Source organism: Phalaenopsis equestris, unplaced genomic scaffold, assembly GCF_001263595.1.
Source record: "Phalaenopsis equestris unplaced genomic scaffold, ASM126359v1 Scaffold000380, whole genome shotgun sequence".
NCBI lineage: Eukaryota > Viridiplantae > Streptophyta > Magnoliopsida > Asparagales > Orchidaceae > Phalaenopsis > Phalaenopsis equestris.
Window position 1 is genome coordinate 78,186 of NW_018164822.1, and position 12,371 is coordinate 90,556.

Here is a 12,371-nt window from a genome sequence, read left to right on the forward strand (position 1 = left end):
ATTGATCCTTCCCTACGGGTGCAACTCCTCAACTGATCCACTACCTTCCGCCAAGTTCTCGCAAAGAAAAGGTACGACTCCGCGTAGACATGTCTTTTTGTTTCTGTCCGAGCTTCTTCACTATTTGAATTATCTTTGGGGGGATTCAGTATATTAGTGGCTTCCACTCTTCTCTTTCTAGTAGGGATCCCAAATCCACGAGATGATTATCGTGTGTCAACGATAGACAGTTTCTCTCTCGTGTGGAAATCTTGTGTCGTCGACAGATAATTTCTCTCTCTAGTGGAAATCTCGTGTCGACGACAGGCAGTTTCTCGCTCTACTGGAAATGCTCAATGAAGCTTCGATCAACACCTCATCATGACTAACTAATACGCCATTAATGCCACTTTTTCAAAAGTTCTAAATCTAAATTTGAGATGTTGGGCTCTACATTATCTGAAATCTCTTTCTGCATCACCAATCACAAGCTGTATGACAACAATTTTCTCTGGTGCTCTCAATTGATCTTCATGTATATCTGTGGTAAAGAAAAAGAAAATCATCTCACTTAAAAAAATTTTGCTTAGAAATTACTGAACTCAAAACATTGGGCATGAAAGATTGGATCACATGGTCATGTCACGACTTGTCAACTTGATGACCATGAGAATTGGAGAAAAAGGTAAGTTGAATATAGTCAATATTTTAACTCTCTCCAAATATTGGCTCCAACTAAATATGTGTGAAATGTACGCATGGATGTACTTATAAGACTCAACTCTTTACTAAATCATTGTTGAACAAAAGAGGACCTTCAAGTTCCTTTTAGGAATTAATAAGGAGATGAAGTCAAAGGAAGAATCATAGGATCCAAACCTTGTCATTCAATTCTTGAAGTATTTGCTGAAGTACGAAGGGAAGAAAGCAGGAAGAAAATCATGATGAAAGGTAATTCTAGTACATCAAATATTGACAACTCAGTTTTATATACTCACAAATCATCTCATTACAACAAATCTTAAGAGGAACCGACTGCGATGTGAACATTGCAAGAAGCTTGGTCGTTTGAAGGAGAAATGTTGGAAATTTCATGGAAAGTCTGCAGACTGAAAGCCCAACTAAGTCAAAGGTGATGGGAAAAATCAAGCAAACACAATATCAAAGGAATAGCCTCATGAACATAGTCCATTCAGTAAGGAACAACTTGCAGCTCTTTGAAGGCTTCTGGGACAATATTCTAAGCCTTCTACTAGCCTTTTATCACATTATGGTAGTCTTTCATTACTACTCTTGTTTCCTTCAACAGGAAGATTCAGTCTTGGATAGTGGACTCTAGAGCATCTGATCACGTGGTAGGCTATATCACTGGTTTTCAATCCTTTAACAAGAAGATTCAGCCTTGTAGTCTTCCATCTGCTATATCAATGCTTTCCAATTCTTCTATTCTTAGAAGCACCATGTTGTAGTTAGAATCACAAATGACTTCGTTTCATTTGTGGGAGGAAGAGAAAGTGTGAAACTCACAAAGGACCTTATTCTTCAATCTGTTCTTTATGCTCCTAAACTTAACTGCAATTTAGTATTTATTCTTAAACTTACTAGTGACATGAATTGTGTTACTAAATTTTACCCTAATTTGTGTGAATTTCAGGTGATGGACTCGGGAAAGGTAATTGACAGTGCTGACAAGTATCATGAACACTATTTACCCACTAGGACTCCCATTTCAAAAGGACCACTCCATTTACAATCCTTTGGGTTAAGTTCTGTATTTGAGTCTGTTTCTCATGAGAGTTGTATTTTCTCCTTGAACATCCTAACTTCTATTATATTGAAAAATTGCATGCCCATTTTGTTATCAATAAAAAAGTTTAGTTTACATCTTTGAGAAACTTGCCAATTTGCTAAAGACACTCGACAAGTGTACCCAAGACTACAAAACAACCTAAGGAAGGGGAAAAATAACAACAAAGTAGAAGATGAGGACAAAACCAGCTTTTTCCGAATTAAAGTATTTTCCTCCTATGTTGAAGATTGGCATTCCTCACTTTAGGAGTAATACAGAGGAGGATGCAACCTTCATCCAATCTGTTGAAAAAATGAAGAATAGTTTTGATGTAGATGATGAGCTTGAATTAAATTATGAGAGTGAAGCACAATGGGTTTATTCAAGGAGAATGATTAAATTGTTAATATCAGATAACTCTCTTATGTTGGTGCTAGTTCCTCATTATTTTAAAGAAGTCACTCCATGTGAAGTTCATATCATTGTGGTGTTGAAGACGTTTAATATACCTCATTAGCCTTAGAGTAATGCATCAGGGACTTTATTTTGTAAGTCCAAGGAATATCAATGCCAAGATTATGATTGACCTATGCAATGCCCGAAATCTGAAGAGAACGTGCCTAAGAATGCCGATATACTATTCTCTAAAATTCCAAAGAATGATGTCAAACTTAAGTGTTCAAGTTAGGGTCACTAAACAATGGGCTAAATACTTTGAAAAGATCTTAAATTTGAAAGGCCCACGAGTATTATGTGATGAGAACAGTGCACAACTAAATGTCGTGGATTTATTGGATGGAAGAATTCTAGAAAGATATTCTATTGTGTAATAAAAAAATTAGTTTGACATCAAAATTGAAAAGAAAGAAAATTCATATAAAACCAACTCTACAAGTGATCAGAAAGAAAATATCAAGCCTGCTCTATATGAAATAGAAGATGATAGACAAACATCTACCATGGATGAGTTGAGTGAAATTACTTTGGGAACTGGAGAAAATCCTCACCAAACCTTCATCAGTGCACTCCTGCCTGAAGATAAAATTGAATGAATAAAAACATTGCTCTGTGAATTAGGGCTGTTTTCTTGGTCACATGCTGAAGTACATGGCTTATCCTCTAATGTAACAGTTTACAAGCTAGTCATCAATCTAGATGCAACGCCTGTCAAACAAACTCCGCGAAGAATGGGACTTACGATTGAAGAATAGGTGATTGTTGAAACCAAAAAAAATATTGAAGTTGGATTCATACGATAAGAGAAGTATGTTGATTGGATATCTAATATTATGCCTGAGAGAAAAAAAAGAATGACCAAATTCGCAGCTGTATTGATTTTCGAGATTTCAATAAGACATGTCCAAAAGATGATTTTTCACTCCCTAGAACAAAATTGCTCGTGGATAATACTTCGAATTATGAAATTTCTTTAATGGACAGATTATCAGGATATAATCAGATCAGAATGAAATCAAAAGATGAAAAAATACATCATTCAGGACACCTATCGGTACTTATTGCTATGCAATCATGCCTTGTAGTTTGAAGTGTGCTTGAGCAATATATCAAAGTGCTATGTTGATGATCTCGTCATCAAAAACAAATATTATCGAGATCATTTGGAAGATTTGAGGATCATCTTTGAAAGAATCATAAAATTTGATTTTAAAATGAATCCTTTTAAATGTGCTTTTGCGGTATCTTTAGATTTTTTTTTTGGGTGGGTATATTGTATATCACAGAGGAGTTGAGATTGATCCCAACAAAATTAAAGCAATTATCAAGATGTCTTTGGAAATACTTTGTCAGCTCAGTTCTCTACAAGGATAGCTCGCATTCATTCGACATTTCATATCCAACCTATTAGGCCAGTGTTTTTTAAAGTTGATAAATAGGAATGCTCATTTTTATTGGGATATTGAATATCAAAAGGTTTTCAATAATTTTAAAGAAACGTGACTTAAGCGTACTAATTATTTCAGCATCGACTCGAAGGAAGCTTTTGATTTTACATACAACAGTAGTAGAATAGTTTTTGGGAGCTATGCTGACTCAACATAATGAACAATACAAGGAGAATGCTCTTTATTATATCAGTTAAAAGCTTATACGAGCAGAAATAAGATATTCTCCAATTGAGAAACATAGTTTGACATTGATTTTCAATGTTCAAAAGCTTCGTTATTACATGTCCCGCAAAATAAACCTCATCTCAAGGATCAATCCACTGAAGTTCTTGATGACAAGACCAATATTGATAGGTTGCTTGGCTCGATGGGCAGTTCCGCTCTTACAATTTGATATAACGTATGTTCTTAGAAAAGCGGTAAAATGACAATTTCTAGCAGACTTTCTCGCTGGTCATTTTGTCCCCGTTGATTCCCCACTCAACGATAACTTGCCCGATTAGCATATTATGATCATTCAAGAAAGTGAGAAGCTACAAATTTGAAAACTATATTTTGATGGAGCTTCTTATATCTAGACCACCCAACCTTCAGATCTTCTAAAGGTACAAACCAACATTGGTCTCATCATTGTGATACTCGATGGAAGCATCATGAGGTATTGATATGACTTAACTGAATCTTGGACAAATAATGAGCTTTAATAGTTGCTCTTGATAGTCATTGCATTAAATGTGAATAATCTTCACATTTTTGGTGACTTGCAGCTTATTGTAAATAAAGTGTTGGACATTTATAAGATAAATAAGTTTGGGTTGGTTTTTTTATCACAAGAGAACTATTCAATTTATGAAGCAAATTCTACATGTCACACTAACTTGGATTTCTTGAGCTTAGAACAGTAGAGCAGATTGTCTAGCCAAACTAGCCAAAGAGATGGCTAGTATGAATTATGAGCTAGTGTTGATTGATGTTCATACTCGGTGAGTCTTGAAATCGACAGACTTATAATCCTTGTTGGAAGAGGGGTCATCAGATGCAAGCTAGCAAAAGTCAGTTTTAGTTGTTACTCGCTCTCCATTATAATATGTTATACAAGCCGAACAAGAAGTAAATCAAATGGTTCTAAAACAAAGCATAAGCTTGAAAAGATGTATGGAAGATACTTCTGAAAATTCTTTTGTAATACAAAAATGTGTTTCTAGCCAGTCATAAAACCCCATGCATCCTTCAATAAATCGATCAAAGCACAAAGCTAGTGATGATTGTATGCACTTACCTGATAAATCCATAAAGATAATTCAGTTCAATTCCTTCAAAAAGTTTGTTAAAACACAAAGCTAGATTTGAAGGACATAAGGAGTTTTGGAATCTAAAAAATGCTAAAATGAGATCTTTATTAAGTCTGCCAAGGTGTAGAACTTGGATCGAAAGCTAAAAAAGAGCTTTGAAATTTCAAAAATTATTACAGAAAATTTCAAACAAGTCTATTAAAGCAGAAAGCATTGGGCAGAATAAGTTATGACATGGTTCATATAAAGTTTGAGGCTGAACTAAAGGGAAGTCAACTGTCAACAAGTCTGATAAAGCACCTAGCACATGATTGCTAGACTTTTCACTAGCGACCTTATACAAGCTTAAGGGCTAGGTCATTAGTCTATATACTTCAATCAAGTCCATTAAAGCATGAAGCATAAAATTAAAGGTGTTTATGTTCTCCAACAAGTCAATAAAGACAAACCAATTCAATATTTTTCATTTAGCCTGCTAAAATTACTATTCTAACGCAAAAAAACAATCCAAGTTTTCTCCTGAAAAATAAATAAGAACAAATCAGGATAATTCGTCAACAAGTTCATCAAACCTAAAACATGAGATTGATACCTCTGTTAGGCTCACGAATCTCTTATATCTGACCTGAATAATTTCAAATCCAAAGAACAGCTTGAGGGCTATATGTCTATTCCAAAATGGGTGCGAGTCTTCAGGAAGTTATTTAAACAAAGAAACAATATCAGTTAAAGAGCAATCTCCAATGATATAATCCTATATATCCAACTAGAAATTCTTTTTTGTGTTGACATTTGTGACTTATCTGGGACAACCGCAAAGTGAAACCCTCAATGTGGCATCCAAGCAAACTTTTGGAGATCCATAGTGTCAATCAATTTGCAATAAATATGGTACACTTCAAGCACGCATCATATTTATTGGGGGCCATTTATCGAAGGTTAAAAAATAAAATAATTAAAATAAATAAATAAACAAGACTAATTGATCCTGCCCTAGGATGTCGAAACTGCTCCTGTTCCTTTTATCCATTAGAAGCAATTTCATAGCCCTTCTCGACATCGAGTCCTCTTGATTACAACAAACCACATTCAGACAATTTTCTTGCTTATATCCTTTACCACTCTAGTTGAAGCCCTTTATTCCTGCTCATGATCGCGATTCTCGCAGTACAGTCGTGCTTAAGGCTAGCCTGAAAGGCAATAACAAGATTGCTACAGATTAAGACTTTGATACTACTTTTTTTTGCTCTTGGATAAACTCTTGCCCCAAATCTACAATGCTTCCTTGGACGATGTAACTCATAGTTACTAATAAGAATTTTTCAGTCAGATTGAGTCGACTTTCTTCTCTAATTAAGTAGATGAGAGATCATGATCGTTCATCACCATTTTTCCCCAACATTCACTTTAAGCTCAAAGTGATAAAAATAATCAATCTTAAACCTCAAGTCTGTTGCTACTATATTTGAATATTCAGTGTTTAATGATTGGTCTTAGTTGTAAGTACTCCCTATTTCGGATGAGTGATTATCGATAGGGGCATGCGCTTTTGGGAAACCTCAAATCCCAGATCAAAAGCCCTCTCAAAATAAAGTTCAAATCTCTGAGTAGTGTCTTATCTACAATCCAATATGTATTCTGCAAATTTGAACTGTAATAGTTCTCTCTCAAACCAAATTTGAAGCTCTCTCAACTACAAAGAGAGTCCGAGGCATCAAATTTTTGGAGCCCACGATCTCCTTTAATGTTATATTATGCTTTTTCTCTCCATCCCCATTCTCTCTTTCTATGAGGTGCTCATTCTTCTGTTCTCTTTGATCTTTTTTTTTTGTCTCCTTGATTCTTCCCTTGTACCGAATCCCTCACCTCTCAAGAATAATAATAAAAAAAAATCTACGAGAATCTCCTTTTCTCCTTCATCACTTGCATCAATAAGCTCTGAAAATTGGTTGGTATGTTGATGGTGTAATGATCAATATTAAAAATCATTGTCGATTGACAAAGGAATTTTCAAGATCGTTTGATCCAGCAAGAATTAGTGCTATATTTAAAGCTTTTTTTATTGCTCGTAAAAGGGTTTACTACTTCTAAAAATGCACCCGTTGTATGTAGTTTTTCACAACCCATAGTTATTGTTGCCTTATCTCTGGTGAGAGTTACTTCCATATCCATCGACTATAATTTGACTATAATTGGATCACATTTTGATTAGTGCTTTTAAGATTTTAATGATCTGCAAATTTCTTAAGGAGTGTTGTGTAAGGTTCCTTGCCTTGAGCAGTAATTTGTTTCCTTTGCTCAAGTCAAATCATTTAGGACCGCGGTGTTTGCTGCTGGTCCTTGTTATGACTGTAAATTAAAACATTCATATTCATGTACCGTGTCGTGTCATTTAAAATGAGTTTCCCTGAATATTAATTTGATGAGATATATCTGATTTTCACTGCAGATTTTGAGGTTCCTGAAACAGAGGACTGCCAATCTCAGACCATTGAAAGTTTCAGGACATGTCACATGGTGCGGGGTTCTTGGTTTTCAAAGAATAACAAACTCCGCACATATGGGTTGTCTCCACTGTTCTTGGCTCATCTCCGTTCAGTTCTGAAAAGTGGTGGCATGGAGCAGCCTCCTGTGGCTCCTGGAGAAGACGTAAGGCTCTCCATGTGATATCTTTTCAGGTCTTATTTGGTTCAGCTTTTATATTTCTAAAAAATTGTTTATTTTATAAAAAGCATACAAAATGATGTTTTGTGAGAAACACTTTTAGGAAAGTATGTCAATCAAACTACAAAAATGGGAAAACTGTTTTCCATAAAAAGGAAAGCCGTTTTAAAGATTCTCCAACAAAGCCTCAATCTATTCAACTAAATATTGGACTGCCTAATATTTTTTCTCAATGACCTGTGAAATCCATTTCAGTTATTTTGATTCAGAGCTTGTGAATGGATCTTAACTGGCCTTTCCATTGTCTTCTACAACATAATCATTACTGGAATTATCATTATTTTTAGTAGCCTAAATTATTTGGGATGGCTTTTTTATTCCTACAACTTTCCAATTTTTGCTTTTTTCCTTATTCATTTTATTTTTTATATTCAAGCTTTCTTTAAAGATGTGAGGTTATGATCGAAGAAATCAACCAAGAATTTGCGATGATCTTACATTTCATGTCCATCCATTTTTAAATTTCTTACTTTTCTGCTAATTGGGTAAACCCAAAAGCTCTCAAAACTGTTAACTCAGAAGCTTCTTTTTGTTCTCTCAGGAAAATGAGACAGCATTGCTGGAAACAATTATCTCTATTTTTGAACCTATGATGGAAGGGCTTGGAGAGAGGGATGATCTCGTCGGGTAATGATCTTCCGACTCCAGACTGAATTCTTCTGGATCAGTTTTTTTTTAAGCTTTCTGCATATTTGCAGTGAGGAGATGAACTGGGATGTGAAGTTAGCTTTGGAGTATAAAGAATTGCAAAGAAGAATCATATCATCTGTTTTGTCCTGTGCCGCTGGACTGAAATTGCTGGACAGTGCCTAGTTATAGAGTTAAATTAAGCAAGTGAGTATGTTATTTTTGTCTTAATCCTTCTATTATTGCTATTTATTTTAATTGATAATCAAATGTTGTTGAATGGAGTGTTTAGAATGTAGAAAATGAAATTATGAAAGCTTATTGTTTGGATTTCCATTGTCTTTCACCTACATCACCTGCAATTGGCTCATGAAAATAGTAGATAGAAAATTGAGGTAGGGAAGAGAGATAATGTGGGATTGCTCAAATTTTTTTTTTTCTGTTTTCATGCTGTGTTATTTTATGTGAGGATCATGGAATGCCCATTTCAGTTTAGTTGATTTTCTTCTAATTGGTTGAGGTAATGAGATGTCACCTTTTGAGTTGTAGCTTAAAATGTAATCCACTTATTTCTCTCTCAAGCATACTTTTAAATAAGGGGTTGATTCCATGTTATGAATTGTGGAATTTACATCCACACAACCCAATTCCTATGTATTTACACATCTAACTCCTAAAATTTATTTTTAGGTTTATGCCACCCAAATCTTTCATATCACATAAAAAATCACTATTTTAAGTTAAAAAAAGTGAAATATGCATTTTCATGCATAGATAAGGTTTTATATATATATATATATATATATATATATTAAGAAGGGTTTTAGTTACGAGGGTTATTTACGTACGAAATACACACGCAGTTCTACATGCATATTCCACAAAATAACCTTCAAATAACTCAGCTATTGAGTTATTGAGATGTTATTGATGTATAGCCTCTCAATAACTCTCCAATAACCTATCACTACATTCCACGGTTTTGTACTCGTATTTTTTTTGTTGTTATTCAAAAGTTTTATGAGAGGAGTCTTTGTATGTGTTTCGTTGCTTCTTTGACTTCATCAACGCCTTTGATTGCTTCCTGCAAAGTGATCTTCAGCACACTGCAACGTAATCATTAACATCTTTGTCTACTTTGGTCGGTGTCTTCGACTACTTCATTGGCGACATTGTCTGCCTCCGCTACGAATTTGCATTTTTCCTACAAAGGCATCGCCTACTTCCTCTTGAGTCTTCCTTCGCTTTGATTGCTTCATATGAAGACATCATCGGCTTCTTGCGAGTCTCCCTCCGCTTTGAACAATGCCATCCGCTTCGAACAGTGCCATCTGCATCGACTTCATCTTCGGTTTCATTCACTTATTCAACCCTATCTGCGTCGATGGCAGTAGGGCATCGACGAAGCTGACATGTTTTGTTGGCTCTGTGTTTTCGGTTGTTATATTAGTTTGACTGGTTATTTAGAGATGAACAATGGGTTGGGGAGTTGTCTCGAGTGCTTTCCCAGTCCTTCTTTCAATACTAATTGACATCCATTTTGGCTGGTGAACATGAACATTTTGTGATGGGCTTGGTTTTCATCATTTGCTAAGATTATAGATGCAAAGTTAAATGAAATTAATTATTTTTAATGAAATAAAATTTTGAGACTATTTATGGAGTATTTCTCAAGAGTCATTTTATCCTCCACTTGAGACTCCACACATATCTAGGTGCGGTTGCAGCTTTTTGGCCGCGGTCTGACTATTCAAAAAAAAAAGTATTAATCACCGCACATAGCTTATCGACAAATTATTCAATAAGCTGCAGCTGCCCCAGATATACCCTAAGTCGAATTATTTTGAGTGGATAAGAGGGATTTTCAACTTTTGATACAAATACATAGTTCCATCAAATATGGTCAATTCACTCATATTACTCATTATGAATGTGTTAAATATGCAATGGAGGAATTGTCGTTTGTGTTTTTTTGGAGAGAATATTTCTCGAATATTTGATATATAAGCATATCTTACTAAACATCACATATCACATGCACTTTAAACGTGTATGAAGAATTGAACACACTATTTCCCTTTAGTACTTACTGGTGTCTGGATTCAATAAACTCAAAGAGAACAAATGACTGTCATGAGTTTTCTAGCAATCCTCAACTATCTGTATGAAAGGGTTAAATCACATATCTTAGCTGACCCTGGATGTATTGCTCTTATGGAAGCTTATACTAGAGTATCACATATGATCATGAATTTTTAGGCCTCATCTGAATGACTACCCGGTGCTCTTGCTATTTAGAAAAACATTGATAAGTAAATCTCAGTCTCAAAAATAGTTACATAAGTGTAATGGCGAATTTGGAAATCAAGGGTCTAAGATAATGTGTTATTACTATCATGAATTTGGTCATACAAAGAGAGCATGTTTGAAATTGCTATAAAAGAACTAGAAGGGTTCTAAATCACGGTCAACTCATATTGTCACTGCCACTGAAGCCTCTCCGAGTCAAACTCTTTTGATCTATGCAGATGAATATGCCAATTTCATCAAATTTCAAGAAACGTATAATAAATCCTCATCGTTCACTGTCTCTGTTGAGTTAGGTAATAAAAACACTTGTCTTTTTTCATCTTTCAAAGAATGGGTCTTTGATTCTAATGCTACAAATTACATGACAGGTAATTTAAAATTCTTTTTCGCCTTTCATAAACACCTCTCTTTTGTTACTTTAGCAAATGGATCTACCTCTAATGTTTTTGGTTTTGTCATCATTAATATTACATTGCCTATAACTTTTGTTCTCAATTTACCTCATTTTACTTTTGATCTTATTCATGTTAACAACATTATACCTATTCTTAATTATTGTATCATATTCTTTCTTGATTTTTGTCTATTTCGGGATCTTATGACGAAGAAGATGATTGGTAAAGGACGAGAATGAGGGGGTGGGTAGCTATACATTTTGGAGTATGAGGTGCCTCAACTTGTATCTTGTTTCGGCACCTTATCTCCTTTTAAGATTCATTGTCTATTAGGACATCCATCTCTATTAATGTTTAAAAAATTGTGCACTCAATTTTAACGGTTTTTTTTTCTTTAGACTGAGAGTCGTGTCATTTTATCGAATACCATCATTGTTCACAGAGTTAATAAGAGTCATTTATAGTTTTGAGTTAGTTCATTCTGATGTGTGGGGGATCTTATACTATTTTATCGAATAGATTTTGATATTTGGTTGATTTTTTTCATATAACTGACTTGAAATCTCATATTCAGGTATTGTCATATTTTCAATCTTTTTGTGTTGAAATTAAAGCTCAATTCAATATTTTGGTTAAGATTATGAGAAGTGACTCCCAAAGAATATTTTTAGCACCCTTTTAGAAGTACCTGACACAAAATAGGATGCTTCATTACATTCTATTTCGATATTCTATCCCAAAATGGAGTAGTTCAAAGTCAAAAAAGACATCTTGAGATAACTAGAGCTCATTTTCTTTCAAATGAATGTCCTTGAGTAATTTGGGGCTGATTTAGTTTCTCGTGCTTATTTTATATCAATCAGATGCCTTTTATTGTTTTGCAGAACTAGACACCCTATCTATTTTTATTTTAAAATAGCTCTCTCTTTCATATTAAATCACACATATTTTGGTGCACTTGTTTTGTTTATGATACTCATCTGCAAGTGTCTAAACTTGCCCTTAAATCATTAAGGTGCACCTTTCTAGGATATTCTCTCTTGCGAAAATGAGTATCAATGTTTTCCCCTCTTAAATAGGTACACGATTTATGATCATTTCACCTTTCATGAATAAATCATATTCTTTGGCGACTCATCAACATCTAACTGTCACCATATTCTGATGAGTTGCTAACGTATCACATCATAAGTTCAGATGTTGCTCCAACTCTTATCTCAAATGTATCAACCCAAGCCACCTATCACTAATGTTTACCTCAGAAATTTAAGGGCCCAACCATGCAATACTCTGATGGTTCCTAATAAAAAACTTACCATTTATAAACTTATGGTTTATATCATAAAAA

General features: G+C 34.5%; 1 protein-coding gene across 3 annotated transcripts in view; it reads left to right on the forward strand.

Annotated features, from left to right (window-relative positions):
* Positions 1–11,315, forward strand: part of LOC110026574 (ribulose-1,5 bisphosphate carboxylase/oxygenase large subunit N-methyltransferase, chloroplastic) — a 61,602-nt gene extending 50,287 nt beyond the window's left edge. For all 3 annotated transcript variants that reach the window (XM_020727554.1, XM_020727555.1, XM_020727556.1), the window contains 4 exons: positions 7,417–7,616; positions 8,233–8,318; positions 8,390–8,525; positions 11,221–11,315. In XM_020727554.1, the coding sequence (XP_020583213.1) occupies positions 7,417–7,616; positions 8,233–8,318; positions 8,390–8,504 (401 nt within the window). In that variant the 3' untranslated portion in view covers positions 8,505–8,525; positions 11,221–11,315. The remainder of the gene's footprint in view (positions 1–7,416; positions 7,617–8,232; positions 8,319–8,389; positions 8,526–11,220) is intronic.
* Positions 11,316–12,371: the final 1,056 nt, after the last annotated feature.